This window comes from Fusarium proliferatum (genome assembly GCF_900067095.1).
Source record: "Fusarium proliferatum ET1 genome assembly, contig: FPRO_scaffold007, whole genome shotgun sequence".
NCBI classification, from domain to species: domain Eukaryota; kingdom Fungi; phylum Ascomycota; class Sordariomycetes; order Hypocreales; family Nectriaceae; genus Fusarium; species Fusarium proliferatum.
Genome location: NW_022194796.1, coordinates 2,170,817 through 2,185,552, shown reverse-complemented (window position 1 = coordinate 2,185,552; position 14,736 = coordinate 2,170,817). Strand labels below are relative to the sequence as shown.

Here is a 14,736-nt window from a genome sequence, read left to right as displayed (position 1 = left end):
ACTCAGATATTCCTTTCCAGTGACTAAGTATATACAAATAAGTTACGAGCGTCAAGCTCAGATAGTCTGTGTATGGAGTAGATTAGAGGCACTGAGAGTACCAATTGCTGTGCTTGGTACACTTCAGACCAGAAGCGCACTTGGTAGGACCGGTGTAGCCAGCACCGCCGCCGCACTGAGCGTAAGCACCGGCAGTAGCGCTTGAGGTGCTCTCCTTGGCTGGCTTTGCTGCTGTTTGTGTAGCAGATTGCTTGGAAGTGGTGGTAGTAGGCTTAGCAACAGCAGTCTTGGTGCTAGCAGCCTTGGATGAGACGGGAGTAACAGCCTTCTCAGTTGAAGTACCCTTCGAGGCAGAGCTAGAAGCAGTAGATTGCCAGCCGCGCTTGCGAGAAAGCTCGTACCACCAGTTCCTCAACATCCAGCCGTCGAAGTCAGTAACCTTGGTGGATGAACCAGCAAGCATGATGAAGTTGGTCTGGCCGGTGGGAGTCCAGTCGTAGAAGTCGTCAAGGGCGAAGGTATGACCGATCTCATGCTCGAGAATGTGAATGTCCTTCTGACCAAGGAGATCCATGAAGTACTCCCGTCCGATACGCTGACCCCAATCACCACCGGCTCCTCCCTGCATACCATCGGTCAGCCAGAGGGAGTTATCGTAGTGTCGCTCAGCGCCTCCGGGGCAGCTGCTGTAGTCACCGTCCTGGTGGAAGAAACGGCCGCACTTCTCGGAACACTGGGGAATGCCCTCGGCGTCAGTGTCGGTGTAGATATCGAGACCTTCAGTAGAACCCTGGAGAAGGCTCTTGTTCTTGACAGCCCATCCAACGACATTGATCTTGACTTCTTCATATGGAAAGTTATCGTAACCGGAAACCCACTTCATCCAAGCACTATACGAGTCCTGGAGCGCACTGGCGACCTTGGTGCGCTGCTCAGCAGTCACAGAAGCGCTAGACTCCCAGCGAACGCAGACGTTGAGCTGGCCCTTTCCAGCGATGACTTGGTCCCAGCCGTAGTTCTTGAAGCCGAGTGCGTCGCTGTAGGTCTTGACTTCGTGATCCCAGACTTCCTTGAGGGGTGTGGCGAGGTCGGAGGGAGGGTTCCAGCCGGACTGGCGCTTGGTGGGACGGTTTCGGGGGATAGAGGTCCATGAGCGCGACTTGAGAGGGGTGAGGGCCTTCCAGACGGAGCCGTCGAGATCGGAGGTGGCGGAGTTGGAGTGGGCTACGGTCGACGTAGTGAGGGCCATGAGGCCAGCGGCGGAAGAGAAACGCATGGTTGTTGAAAGAAAGAATGTGAGTTAGTTAAACGAGTGTTGTGTTGGAAAGAAACGAATGAACAGAAAAACGAATATCTACCAGAGATGCTTGCTGGGCTTTCAACTCTCAAGTTGTAAGCTCAAGTTATATAGGATCGACCTGGTAAATCGAATCACATCCTCTTACGAGATGTTGAAAGAGGCTCATTGGCGGGATAATAGCACGGAAACAATAGATTCTCCATCGTGAGAAGTTGATCCATAATTTCTCGGGTTATTCAAGGATAGGGCTTTTATGTCAGTGCTCTTCCAGTTTATCAATCTCCTAATATGGGTCATCTCCTCGGCATGGCATGTCATCATGCCCAATGGGGCAGTTCTCGCCATCTTAGTGACGCCCGTGTACCTATCCCTTGTCATGGACCAGTTGTTTGGGGTTGTCGTCGGCGAACCTTATGTTAAGCTTCCAGAAGGCATCTAAGTAGTTTGAGTTTACCTTTTTTATGCTTAAATACACTATCCGTCAAATTTCGTTTTCACTCAAGCCGATGCGAATTTTCTTAATAGAAATCCTTCCTCGCACTCTCATTAGCCCCGGAGCAGCCTCAAGAGCTCAAATGAAAGCTCGTGTTTCTCTAATTCATCTCCGTCAAAACATCCTTCGTTTCAGGCCAAAATCACACGGAATCTACCGTTGGCGCGAGTCTACTGTACTATTTCTTTGGTGGTGCTGATGGTCTGTTTCATGTTCCAGCGCTTGGTTCATCCTTAATCTGAGACGAGCAAGGATCATCCGAACCCGCGCATAGAGATGGATCTGATAAGTGGACATGAGATCGTATCCGAGTCTCCGGATTGTTTGATCCTATATGTGAAGAATTAAGGAAAATATCACGATCTCTCCACCTAGTTCAATTGACTTGTGCGCGTATCCCTTATGGCACCTGACCTAAACCCGAGGTTGCTTCGGCTAATAAATAATAAACAGAGGTGGTCCCAGTGGCCTCTTATAAGTTATAGGCCGACTTCTTGCTGCTTCTAAACGAATATGTATATGTATTGGGGTTGCAAGCGAGTCAAACCGAGGTTCGACATGTTTTGCCTCTCCGTCAAAGTGTGACGTTTGGCATTTAGATAACCTCGATAGTAGACCTGAAAGAACAGAAAAAGCTTCAACACTAGCGATAATCTAACCATTGAAAACAGCAGGTGTTCACTCATTTGTAGTTCCTCCGATCATCATTCCAGTCCTGCATTCACACATTGATATACCAGCTTGTCACTGCCATCTTCGGCTTTGACTGCCCAGCACAAGGCGGCCGAGTTCTCCATCTCCTTCTTCGGGGCCACATTCCACTTGACTTCGCCTGCCCAGACCATCTCCCTGTCCGTAGAGTCAGCTAGAGCAGTGTCAAGCTGCCACTGACCCACGATGAATGGTTTTCCATCCTCTCCTAGACGCTTGCGCGGAAATAATCCTGGCATTGGGGGGTTAACTTCGTCCTCGGGACGACACCACGGAACTACCACATCAGGGCCACCGCATTCCATCACGCATTCAGCACATCGGAGACAGTAGGGAATTGTCACGTTAGGTCCTCCACATTCAAGATAAGTCATCTCCTGAGAGGAAGTCGGCCCTTGAGCTTGAGTAAGACTCAGAATCCCAAGAAGGCCAATCCACTTCCCATACGATTGTCGAGTAGGGCTTGTAGCGCTTTCAGCTCCATGGTTACGGCCGCCGAATGCCTTCATAATGATCCGAGCACTTGAAGTATTTTGTCTTAGAAAGCCAAAACCTGTGAGTAGTTAGCCGCTATCTACGTTGATGAAAGTTGTGGAAGGTCAACTAACCTGTCAGAATTCCCCAGCTAAGTGATACTATAGGGTCGTGGTAGAGTGCGATATAGGAAAGTCGGACTGTAATAGCTAGAGTCTTGAAAAATGTAGCAGATTGAGAAGGCTCCAGGTCGAGAATAAAGGAATTAAGTTGATGTTATATAGAGAATCTTGTTAGGCTTCTTTACAAATAAATGAAATACTAATAGACATTAGGTATTCCCATGACCTTGTTCAACATGTGGACCAAGCCATCTGATAAGAATCTAACCAATAACTTATCAAAGAGGCATGTATATCATTTAGACTTGTGAACCAGTTCTTTTTACTTTTTGAAACGGAAGAGTATCCTAATTATTACAGGTCAGTACTTAAACTGAATATTTCAGCTTCCATCATGCTATGAGGCCACTGGTTCTTGGCATTTCTCAGCCCTTCCCAAAAGGTCAGGGCTGTGTCAGATGCATATCTCAGTCCCGTTAGCGCTAAGCCCGGAGACCAATAGATAGTCCAGATAGCTATCCGTCCATCAACGGAGAGGTCTTCGCTCCACGTTTAAATAAAGTTGGGGCGCTAATAATTCTCTTTGCGGACGAAAAGAGCTGTCTCATGACGTGATGTATTGTCGCGATGCCAAAGATGGCTTAGGATGCAACTTCAAGTCTTCCCTATTTCAACGAACACGAATAGAGTCTTGAAGTAATTGAGTATTTCCCTCTTTTGTTAATTTTCGCTGGCAACACCTGAGATTGTAAGTAATGCTTGTTCAGTCCGCTAAGCCCGACGTCGCTAAACATGTTGCTTCAGCTTCCTAGATAAAGGCTTACATTGGGGGTAACATAAGACTAGCGGCCTGAGAACCCTTGTAACTATTACTTATTGAGAATAGGGTTGATATTAGCTACCTGCGCTAACTAGAGGCCTATCACTCATCTATCCTATCCTTTGCCTGGTCCCGGATGCACACTTAAGCAGTAGTACCAGCCTTGGCTTGAGTGTTGCTGTTGGCGTTGTTATTGGCGGTGGTGCCAGTTTTGGCTGCTCCGTTGGTAGTACCAGAGTTGGCGTTCGTGTTTGCATTGGTACCAGTCTTAGCTGCCCCATTGGCAGTGCCAGTGTTGGCGTTGTTATTGGTGTTAGTGCCAGCTTTGGCTGCTCCGTTGGTAGCACCGGCGTTGGCGTTCTTGTTGGCGTTGTTGCCAGCCTTCTTGCCAGCCTTCTTACCCTTCTTGCCCTTCTTGCCCTTCTTGCCAGTCTTCTTGCCCTTCTTTCCCTTTTTGCCCTTCTTTCCCTTCTTACCCTTCTTGCCTTTCTTGCCCTTCTTTGGTGCTCGGGCTTCAAGCTCGCTAGCTTCGTCTTCCTCGTCTTCCTCAACATCCCGGGTGGTAAGCTCCTCGGTGTCTTCTTCGGATTCGTCCTCGACGTCTCGCGCTTCAAGCTCTCCAGCCACTTCATCCCGCTTGCCATTCTTGTTACAGTTGTTAACGGCCTTGGCAGCAGCTTTGCCGTGAGCTCCTTGGTGATGGCGGGCCACTAGTCCCTCGACGGCTTCCTCGTCTTCGTCGTCTTCATCGTCTCGCTTGGTCTTGCACCCCTCGACCGCCTTGGCCTTGGCTCCCTTGGCTCCCTGGTGATGGGGCTATCTTTGTCAGTTGATGAATGCATAGAGCGGTGGAGGAACTTACATCCCGCGCCTCGAGGGCATCGAAGACAGGGAGTGCTCTTGCTGGGAGAGCAGCAGCAGCTACCAAGGCCTTTCAAGCTATCAGCCAGATACTAACGAGATTGTGAGGAGACACTTACAGCAACGTGTCCAACGCCAGCATGAGGGAAACGACGGTTATCCTGGGCAAGGGCCTGAGCGGCAAGAGTGGCGACGATAGCAGTAGAGAAATACATCTTGGATGATAAAAGATATTAATGAGATTAAATGAGTTCTGACCAGCAGGTAAAGATAGAATTAATGCAGATTAAGAAACTTGAAGATATTGCGTCAAGCAAAGCTCAAGTGGATGAGGAATAGAAGTAAGTTGAGTTGGTTGATGAGTGCAATTTGTGATAGACATGCCAAGCTTTATATACCTCTCATCTCGTCTATTTCAATCTACGCCAATACCCTAATTGCCCAGATCCCATCCTCTCAGAACTGCTTCTCGTGCTCGTCTCGTAATTGAATAGTAGTCAAACGTAAGCGACAAGACCAGACTTGAAATGTTTTGAAGTTTCTGCAAACAATGCCGCACTTCCTTATAGTCGAGATCCGAATTAACCGATCTATACGAGTGATGGTATCACCAGACTATAGGTCTCTTAGAAGAAGTCAAGTGTGGTGCTGGGACGGCTAGAACGGCCAATCATGAAACTCGGGTCCCGGCCGGAAGCCGACAAGCTGGGCCTGGCTGTTAAAAGCGTTTCAAATGATTGGACGACCCCTGCGATAATTACACTTTGGATGGAACCATTCTTTGTTTCGTCTTGGCGTTTCAAGACTATTGATGTAAGCCGATTAACCGTTCAATTACGAAGAAACCAATTAGAACGCCGTCCTATTGACGGCTCTAGTCTCCTTTCAGATTCTTAGACAGCATAAATTCTAGGAATTCTGATTTAAATATTTTTATCGTTCAGTAATTCTAAGCGTTGGACAGGATAATGGGGCGGTGTTCCAAGGCTTTTGCCAGCATCACTGAAGCAGGAAGAGGCCTGTGAAGCCAGAAACTAGTTAACTACATACTATACCCAGGTGTACACCATTAGGCATTGTTTGTTACTTCCAGCTGTCTAGTCCAAACTCGAAAATCCAAAGGACGCCCACTTGCTAAGCACCCTATCTTGAAGCTCATTTGGATATGAATTCTTGAAATCTGCAGCCTGCCAATCGCCTTTTCCTGTCGAGTATTCAGAAGGCATCAGCGCATCCGACACAACCTTTCCCCCTTGAACCGGAGATCCGGTACCGTGTCCCATGTACGGAATCAGAGTAAACCCTCTGACATTATCGAAGAAGGTTTCGTCGTCATTAGGCCGACAGCGAGTTGAAAATGCCCACATGACATCCTCGCCCTTGTATATGTCGATGTCCTGGCCCACAAGGATAAGACGGTGAATAAGCAAGCCGGCTTTCGTACAGAACACTACATCCCCAGCCTTCTTCTGAAAGTCCTTGGGCGTCCATTTCAACTGGCTGAGTTTCACAGTGTCAACCTTGAGCGCAGCCCAAGTGACCATGGATTCGAATGTAGAGAAGGCGTCCGTAATAGGTAGTCCAGCCTTTTGGCATGCGTTGCGTATTTCGGCAGCCGCAAGAGTTCCGATTAGGGTATGAGTCTCATCTGTAATGCGCCCAGTGACAGACATAGGCAGGATCGCATTGTCGCGGTAAGTGATCTTGTTCACCGTAAAGAGTGGATACTTGCGTTTCACTCCTGGGAATACATATCCGTGCATCTCGCCATACGGACCCTCATCAACGAGTTCAGTAATGGATATGGTACCCTCAAAGACGATCTCGGCGTTGGCCGGAACATGCAGATCGTTGGTGTCGCATTTCACAAGCTCTAATGGGCGGCCGGTCACTGCCCCGACATAGTCTGCCTCGCTGACGCCTTCGGGGATCGACATCGATGAAGCCATGATGGCAGCTGGAGGTACACCGAAGCACAGTGCCCACGGAACATCCTTGCCCTCTTTCTTCCACATCTCATGGATTTGCCAAATATGCTGCGGTTGCACGATTTGACCTGTTATGTGGTTTCGGTCATACACCATAGCCCGGGAGATGGACCAGTTCGTCCACGTACCATCAGGGCTCCTCAGTACATGCATTCCATAGGTCTGGAGGAATTTTCCTCCGTCTGCCTGATGAACCATTGGCGCTGGAAGGCGTGTAAGGTCGATTTCGTCTCCAACTAAAGAGTTTTGCTTAACAGGTCCTTCTGCAACGACGCGTGGTGCGATAGGCGGCAGCTCACTCGCTGAAAGCATTTTGTCAATGATTTCCCTCATGCTTGCGGTTGGAGGAAGTGCAAGGTGGCGAGCAATGCGGCCATATCGGTCTTTCTTGGACCGTCGAAGAGACCCGGGTGCACCAAGGATTCTCCAGAGCCCTTTATCATTCTGGCCCTTAAGATTGTTGAAGAGCGGAGCTTTGTCATCAGTCTCGCAGACCAGCCTCGTTATAGCTGCTGCCTCGAGATAAGGATCGACCTCATCGTTGATCTCGACCAGGTCGTTGTCTTCTTTGAGCTGTTCAACGAAAGCGCGAAAGGAGTGATCCATTGTAGACGATAAAATCGGTGTTGTTGAATTTCCTCGGTATAATTGTATTAATTCTTAGTTTTGCTGTACAATGAAGCACAGATTCATCAGTTTCGGGAAGAAATATGACCCTATATATGTCCTGGGAGGATTCAAGCAGACAGATTCAAGCCAGACATTATTAAACATATCGACTCTTGTCAAGAGTACCTAGGCGCCGAGCATCTCGGAGGCTCGGTCGTGATCTGTGCCATATTCCCTTTCGAGTGTAGATAGTCGCTCCACTATAGCGATTCAGTGGGCGCTACCAGCGCTAGCCCCCGGAATACACAGGAGATTAGGATCTGCTCTGTAACTCATCACTAACTAACTAGTTTAGTACCTAAGGCGGCAGGCCAGACCGTCAACCCAGAGCTCTCGGAACCTCGGGACTCTATCCTTTTCTCCCCTTACGTGTTCCCCGAACCTCCCAAACACTTTCACTTTCTGACCCCAATCATCCGTTACAGACGGGAGCACCACGATGGACACGTCCGCACCCCAGCAGCAGCAGCCTCCGACAGCATCCGCCGAGACTCCGAATGTGTGCAGCGGAGAGATTGATCGTGTCCTGAGACAGAGGCGGAAACGGCATGAGTCTAGGTCTTGTATCCCGTGCAAGCGTCGCAAGGTACGGTGTGATAGCCAAACACCTTGCGCAACTTGCCAGAAACGTGGACATACTGAGATCTGCGTATACGAAGCTCCTAGGTCTGCTAGACGCACAGCTCCAGTGCAGACAAGTCCGCGTAACGAAGGAACACCTGGGAATCCAGCGAGACCAGACAGTGGTGCAAGTGCATTGAGAGTTCCTCACTCGGTATACCATGAAAGGGACAACCGACAATCGAGCCCATCACAAGATTACTCAATTGCATCCATCGCGGGAGAAAAGGCGCAGAAGCAGACTGATGCAGAAGAACTGGCACGAGATGTAGGGTATGTATTGGGGCTACAAAACAGCCTCACGTCGTACCCGTTTATGGACCTTGCATCACACACTGAGCGTTGGTATGAGTTGCTGAATATAATTCCACATCGCCAAGAGATCTTGTCGTTATTCCCCATCTTTTAAATGCGAGTGTTTCCTTTCAATCCTCTACTCGTTGACATGGACAAGTTCGAATTGGACGTGCACGGCTACTTGCGAGCCTACACCGCGGGCGAGTTTAAATCCACACCCATTTCAGACGATTGGGGGAAAGAGAGAGCAATCGGCTTTATCAGCTTGATTCTTGCCGTCCTATCCTCTGCCGCACATTACTCAGATCTCACTGGATCCGAGAGATCTCGCACCTGTTATGACCTTGGTATGTTGTGATGTGATCATGCCCGTGGTGCACTGGAGCAAGGAGTGCTGAGACAAAACTATCAGCCAGAAGGTCTTTCCAGGCGTTACGACTGGCAAACTTCTTTTTCCGTCCAACCTTGGAGGTTGTTCAGACAATATTAGTCTTGGGCAACATGCTTCAAAACACGGGACAGTCTGATGCAGCTTGGGCATGGCTCGGTACCACGGCTCGCCTAGCTCAAACTCTCCACTATCATGCCCAAGGGAGTAGGACGAACCTCCCAGAAATAGTCAAGATTCAAGCGAGGACTTGTTGGTGTGTTTTCCCTCTGTCATGCGAACTCACTGTATTATGTACTCATCCGATATTCGATACTTCACAGGTCAAACATCATATGGCAGGATACTCTGCTCAGTATGTGCCACGCGCGGCGCCCATTAACAATGATAAATGTTCCCGGGCAGGATTTGGGCTTTCAAGACTCGGAACTTACGTATCACGGCTTCATGCGTGCAATTTGTCGAATCTCCACGACAGTGCTGAATAACGATTCATGTTATATTGCCAGCGTCACAATAGACATGCTCGAGCAGCTTGACTCGCTGCACCGCAAAACGAAACCATATTTGCAAGACCCCGATCGATGCAAATCGAGTCTTGAACACCTCCAGCATCTAGCATTAAAGATGCACAAGTCCTTCTTGGTTACGTTTCTATGTCGACCAGAAATTCGAAATGCCAATCGCTCATCGAACCAATCGCAGGAAGTACTCTCGGAACAGCAGCTGCGCATCCGTGGGCGTGCTGAGGAGAACCTCTTTGAAGCAATCAAGACGTTCCTCGAGTTTAGGGCAGTAAGTGCGGTACCACTGCGGAGCTGGTCGATGGTGCACGCCGCACTGAGTTCCGTGCTACTTCTGTGCATATGGGAAGAGACAAGGGTCAAGCCTGAGTGTCGATGTCTGAGGGAGAAGGTAATTGAGGCATTCTCGTCTCCGGAATTCAATGTGGCTGGTGGCCCAGCATCTGCAGATGAGAACAGCCAGTGGTTGTCGCCTAGGCATATCAACGCACTGGTGACTCTCAAGGATGCATTTACTACTGATGAATCCGGTTTGCAAGTTGACTATAACGCTATGCCGGGCTGGAACAACGCGGACCTCATGGGACAATCTGGATTCATACCGGGCATTATTGATGCTTGGGACCCTTTCGCTGAGTATGCATTGAGTGATTTTAATCCGAGGTAAGTCGAAACGTCCACAAGTTAGATGTGAAAGAAAACTGCTGACCCAATTGCCCAGCGTTCCTTGTGACCCAGGAGCGACAAATATGGAGTTGCCAGCCATGGACCCATCTCCCACGAACTACCTCGACTTCATTATGAGAGGCTAGAATGTCTGGAGCGCCTATAATCTAAAATTTTACAACTGGAATCCTTCCAGCAGGCGCCCGTTAGGAAGCACGAATGAAGTGGTCTGGTTAGAGTTAGAGCAAAAGTTTCGGCACCTCGGAAGCTCGGCGCCTCGGGCAATCAAAAAAGAGCTTTGTAGTGACTAACTACATTAGTTAAGCGCTGTAAGATACAGAGAGACTCGATACACACGGAAACTCTGTGCAAGGTGCTCACGCATGGTGAAAGGAAATACATATACATATATATAGCCATATAAACCTCCAGGAACCCACTCAATGGTTTTGCCAATAACAGTTCTTGACAAACTTTGGCATCTCCCTTGCGTAAGCCACGCGTGAATCGCAATCCCTATCAAAACTTATCACAATGTTCACGGCAACCAATGGCAATGCTCCCAAGGCGGGAAATTACCAATCTGAGAGAGACAAGGCCAACAATGGATCTCAGGGAGCTCCCGACGCTGCCGAATACACTTGCGCCAACATATCAACATCACCAAACCCTCGTTTGCGTCGAAAAAGGATCGTAGTGGGAATAACTGGTGCCACTGGTGCAATCCTCGGGATCAAGATACTCATCGCACTGCGACGGCTAAATATTGAGAGCCACCTCATTATCAGCAAATGGGCTGAGGCAACCATAAAGTACGAAACAGACTACTCACCAAAGAACGTGCGTGCCCTCGCAGATTATACCCACAGCATCAACGATATGGCAGCCCCAGTGTCGAGCGGCTCCTTCAAGACAGACGGTATGATCGTGGTGCCCTGTTCAATGAAAACGTTGTCTGCAATAAGCTCTGGCTACTGCGATGACCTGATCTCTCGGACCGCAGATGTTATGTTGAAGGAGCGGAGGAAACTGGTACTGGTGGCAAGGGAGACTCCCTTAAGCGACATTCATCTACGAAACATGCTATCTGTCACGCAAAGTGGAGCGATCATATTCCCGCCAGTGCCAGCTTATTACATCAGGGCCTCTAGCATAGAGGCCCTTACGGATCAGACCGTGGGACGCGTGTTGGATTTATTTGACCTCGACACGGATGATTTCGAACGCTGGGAAGGATGGAAAAAGACAACATAGCCCAACAGCAGTATCACACGCACAATTTATTCAGGTCTTACATCTAGCGAGAAACTTTGTATGATAATCAAAAATAGATCTCATGAACGTCAATGGACATCAAACCAGAGGTTACCGCCAAGGACATTCAAGCTGACCCGGTGGTAGTATTCCATGCTATTTATCTTCGAGCGGAGTATCTCAAGTTAGTATACCCTAGATTAAGATTATTAAACCGTCGTGCATCTAGACACAGGTCAAGAGACTACCAGTTACCTTTAATCTCATTTTCCAGACAAGCGCAAATAAAGTTATTAACCTCAGCAAGCTTGGGGTATATACTACTACTCTATGAGCCCTTTTACTTCAGCCAACATATCTGCAAACCCTCCTACGCCCTTATTTGCCATAGATTCAACATAGGTCACCTGATCCTTAAGCCAGTTCCCCTCCTTTCCAGCCTCTGGTGCGTTCATTCCTACCTCCCGGCCGGTCACCAACGGGACAAACTTGACCAGGATCAACCTCTTCTGTTCATCTTCGCCATTCCACGTCGCCTTTTCAGCAGGTGAAATCAGTTTCAGCGTATCATACCAAGCAGCTTCTATTTTAATTGCAAGTTCATCAAAGTCTGCCTTGGAGCGTATAGGAGATACACGAACATTTCCGGAAATTCTGTTGGAGGCGAGGTGAGATCTTCCGCCAATAAAATAGACATTCTCGCTGTTTTCTTCGGCAAAAAAGCGCACATGGATAAAGAACGTAGGAGTCTTGAAAGCTTTGCAGTGGAGCTGAGTGATGGCTTGGGCAAACTGTTGCCGTTGGTCCTTGTTGAGAGGATAAGAGTGGTGAACCTCATAAAAAGGCATTTATTATAGGTTCCAAGAGGGTAAATGAATATTTGAAAAGTATTTGTCAAGAAGTTCGGGTAGCTCTAAGAGAGGGTTGTTTTTTTCTAGAATTCGGATGCAGAGGAGTTTATTAACCTTGTACATAACAGAAAGGGCAGAGCTGGTCTTCAAGCCTCCGAGCCTCCGAGCCTCCGAGCCTCCGAGGTTGCAGGCGACTCCTATCCGTGTAATTACCTGTGCATGTAGCCCAGTTTCGCTATCCCTACATCTCGACTTCTTGCCGGGACACCGAAGCCCCGAGGAGGATTCACTATTGAACTTCACTTATACGCGTATCTTTGTGGCACGTGAGCTAGACCGCGAGGTTTCTTCGGTCAAACCCGAATCGGGTTTGGATCCGAAAACAACCTCACCAAAACAAACCCGAAGCCCCGCATGAATCATCCCAGACTCATATCAATTGAAACGCGAGATCGGAAACAGAGACAATGAGAACAACAATTGCGTGTGAGAGGTAACTGGCCACACCTGTAATGTCATATGTGTAGTTCTAACGTGGTTGTAGATGCAGGTAATACAGCTCTTCTAAGACCCAAGACTGCGTCTGACCATCATCAATAGAAGATCGAAAGTCAAATGCAGACATAATGACCAGCCCCCTTGTGCAGGCTGCATAAAGAGCGGCTGCACCGAGACCTGTGTCTTGGGTGGTCCAGTTCTTGGTCAGAGCTCAGGGCCCAAAAGACCTGCTAAGAGGCAGCGATTGAGTGTTGATCAGAGCCGAACAGATGTCTCAGGTGATGTTTGGCAAGATGTTAATCAAGTCTTCGATCAGACGCCACGAGCGCAAGTGATATCTGCTATCAACTTATTCCGGGCTCAGTTTCCTGAGTTTGGCTTTCTGCATCCGGATGATCTTGAGTATCGACAAGATGAGCTCAGTGTCGTTCAGAAACTCCGACTCCTCGTCATTGTTGCAGTGTCACATCGATATGCAGAGGCTTATACCGCCGATATTAACAACAAGAATATTATCTTCATAGCCAACGAGGTGCAAAAAAGGGTAACGACTGGCCCAAGCCTAGCTCTCATTCAGACCTTCCTCATACTATCGCTCTGCAACTGGGGAGACGGAGATGGCTTCAATGCTTGGATGCACTGCGGTATTGCAACGAGAATGGCTCAAGGGCTACTCAGCACTGGTTTCGCAAGCTGTGGCAAAAGAGAGACGCTTTCGGAACTTGAGAAGAGAACTTTGTGGACGTGCTTCAAGATGGACAGACTGCTTAGTTGCGGTAAACGACGACAGGCTATGTTCGCTGATGGAGACATGCACTTCTCACTCCCCGTGAACGACACCCATTTTCTCTTTGGGCAGAGTCCTCAGCCAACAACAGTAGATGATAGTCTGAGAAGCCATGGACCAGATGACCATCTTGTTCTTCTCATTCGAGGTTTACGTATCTGGTCAAGAATTCATACGTGGATCGCTGAGGGCGGAAGAAGACAGCCCGGTATGACGGAACCAGAGCAGTGCCCGTTTAATGAGACTTCAGATTGGAGCAAGATGAAGCAGGACTTGATCAAGTGGCGAGGGTCTCAGGATGCTCTGATGAAGTATCCTGCTACCAAGGTATCGGTGCATGCTCAGCGAGGACAGGCAGAGAGGTTTGGTTACACCAACTTGGTGTACTACGTCAGGTAATTCCTGCATCTCAACTCCAAGTGCAATACTCATCAATAATAGTTTACTCTTTCTTTGCCGAGAATTCATCCCCTTTAGTCCAGTAGACGAAGTCATACCTCGCGGCCCCATCGAACCACCACTCCTCAAAGCCCGAGGCCCCGACTCATTCTGGCTCCAGAATGTCTTCGATCTCTACGACGCAGCATCCCAAATATCCTCTCTCCTCTCCGATCTCGAACACGTCGGCTGTCCCCTCCGCACCCCCTTCTCCGGGCTATGCGCCTTCTCCTCCACTCTCTGGAGCATTTACGGCGCAGCGTTTCCGAACTTTATGGGCTTTACGCCAAGTCAAACCTCTGACGCTGATGCTCAAGCTGAAAGGACTATGGCTATTTTAGTAAGAATAGGAAAGGTTTGGAGATTGGCGGAGGAGTGGATTGATGTTCTGAATACAGCAAAGAGTATCATGACGAGGGTTAGTGAGGGCAGGAGGGTTAAGAAGTCGAGGTATGACTATCCGGAGTTGGAGGACTCTATACATCTTGCGCCGTTGCAGGGCATGCCGAGACAGACGTTTGATAGGCCTGCGGGTTTGGTCTCGGCGGATGATGGGTCGAAGTTGCATCAGTTGGTTGCTGGCGATGCTGAGCAGGGCGTGGAAACAGAAGGACTTGGATTTCTGGAGGAGACGAGTGGGAGTGAGTTTGTGGGTGAGGATTGGTGGAGGTTACTATCGTTTTGTGATGATCCGCATCTTTTGTCGACCAGTATGGACAATATGGGTGATGAAAACGTAGCTTAGGTCAGGGTTTGTTTAATCCTGGAGTTAATATTCTCTTTCACAAACTTGTCGCTTATCCGGCTGGAAAGATAGTTCTATTTAGCTTATCCTAAACTATTCTGAACCGGTCTGAATTATCCTGAACCTGCAGTGCTGAAAGCTGCTATGCCATTCGTCCGCGTCTCCTCGAAACCCGAAAAGGGTTCCCAGACCCGAATCGCCTTTCTAAGCCGAGTGGCTTCAGCTCCAC

At 48.8% G+C, this 14,736-nt stretch overlaps 8 protein-coding genes across 8 annotated transcripts; 3 read left to right on the top strand and 5 right to left on the bottom strand.

The window, feature by feature from the left end:
* Positions 1-82: 82 nt before the first annotated feature.
* Positions 83-1,276, bottom strand: FPRO_07454 (uncharacterized protein; the record flags this gene model as incomplete). The annotated part of the gene is made up of 1 exon (XM_031234488.1): positions 83-1,276. One exon carries the CDS (start codon positions 1,274-1,276, stop codon positions 83-85), a length of 1,194 nt encoding a protein of 397 aa, XP_031084220.1.
* A 1,221-nt stretch (positions 1,277-2,497) lies between these two features.
* Positions 2,498-3,013, bottom strand: FPRO_07455 (uncharacterized protein; the record flags this gene model as incomplete). The annotated part of the gene is made up of 1 exon (XM_031234487.1): positions 2,498-3,013. The coding sequence occupies one exon, from the start codon at positions 3,011-3,013 to the stop codon at positions 2,498-2,500; it is 516 nt and encodes a 171-aa protein (XP_031084219.1).
* A 1,051-nt stretch (positions 3,014-4,064) lies between these two features.
* Positions 4,065-4,996, bottom strand: FPRO_07456 (related to AAC-rich mRNA clone AAC11 protein; the record flags this gene model as incomplete). Its single annotated transcript, XM_031234486.1, has 3 exons — positions 4,065-4,736; positions 4,783-4,851; positions 4,901-4,996. 3 exons carry the CDS (start codon positions 4,994-4,996, stop codon positions 4,065-4,067), a joined length of 837 nt encoding a protein of 278 aa, XP_031084218.1.
* An 882-nt stretch (positions 4,997-5,878) lies between these two features.
* Positions 5,879-7,375, bottom strand: FPRO_07457 (uncharacterized protein; the record flags this gene model as incomplete). The annotated part of the gene is made up of 1 exon (XM_031234485.1): positions 5,879-7,375. One exon carries the CDS (start codon positions 7,373-7,375, stop codon positions 5,879-5,881), a length of 1,497 nt encoding a protein of 498 aa, XP_031084217.1.
* A 502-nt stretch (positions 7,376-7,877) lies between these two features.
* Positions 7,878-10,080, top strand: FPRO_07458 (uncharacterized protein; the record flags this gene model as incomplete). Its single annotated transcript, XM_031234484.1, has 5 exons — positions 7,878-8,327; positions 8,514-8,703; positions 8,769-9,000; positions 9,068-9,931; positions 9,990-10,080. 5 exons carry the CDS (start codon positions 7,878-7,880, stop codon positions 10,078-10,080), a joined length of 1,827 nt encoding a protein of 608 aa, XP_031084216.1.
* A 388-nt stretch (positions 10,081-10,468) lies between these two features.
* On the top strand, positions 10,469-11,188 carry FPRO_07459 (PAD1-Phenylacrylic acid decarboxylase; the record flags this gene model as incomplete). The annotated part of the gene is made up of 1 exon (XM_031234481.1): positions 10,469-11,188. One exon carries the CDS (start codon positions 10,469-10,471, stop codon positions 11,186-11,188), a length of 720 nt encoding a protein of 239 aa, XP_031084215.1.
* A 323-nt stretch (positions 11,189-11,511) lies between these two features.
* On the bottom strand, positions 11,512-12,036 carry FPRO_07460 (uncharacterized protein; the record flags this gene model as incomplete). Its single annotated transcript, XM_031234480.1, has 1 exon — positions 11,512-12,036. The coding sequence occupies one exon, from the start codon at positions 12,034-12,036 to the stop codon at positions 11,512-11,514; it is 525 nt and encodes a 174-aa protein (XP_031084214.1).
* Positions 12,037-12,506: 470 nt separating this feature from the next.
* On the top strand, positions 12,507-14,507 carry FPRO_07461 (uncharacterized protein; the record flags this gene model as incomplete). The annotated part of the gene is made up of 3 exons (XM_031234479.1): positions 12,507-12,532; positions 12,640-13,719; positions 13,766-14,507. The coding sequence occupies 3 exons, from the start codon at positions 12,507-12,509 to the stop codon at positions 14,505-14,507; spliced, it is 1,848 nt and encodes a 615-aa protein (XP_031084213.1).
* Between the last annotated feature and the right edge of the window lie 229 nt (positions 14,508-14,736).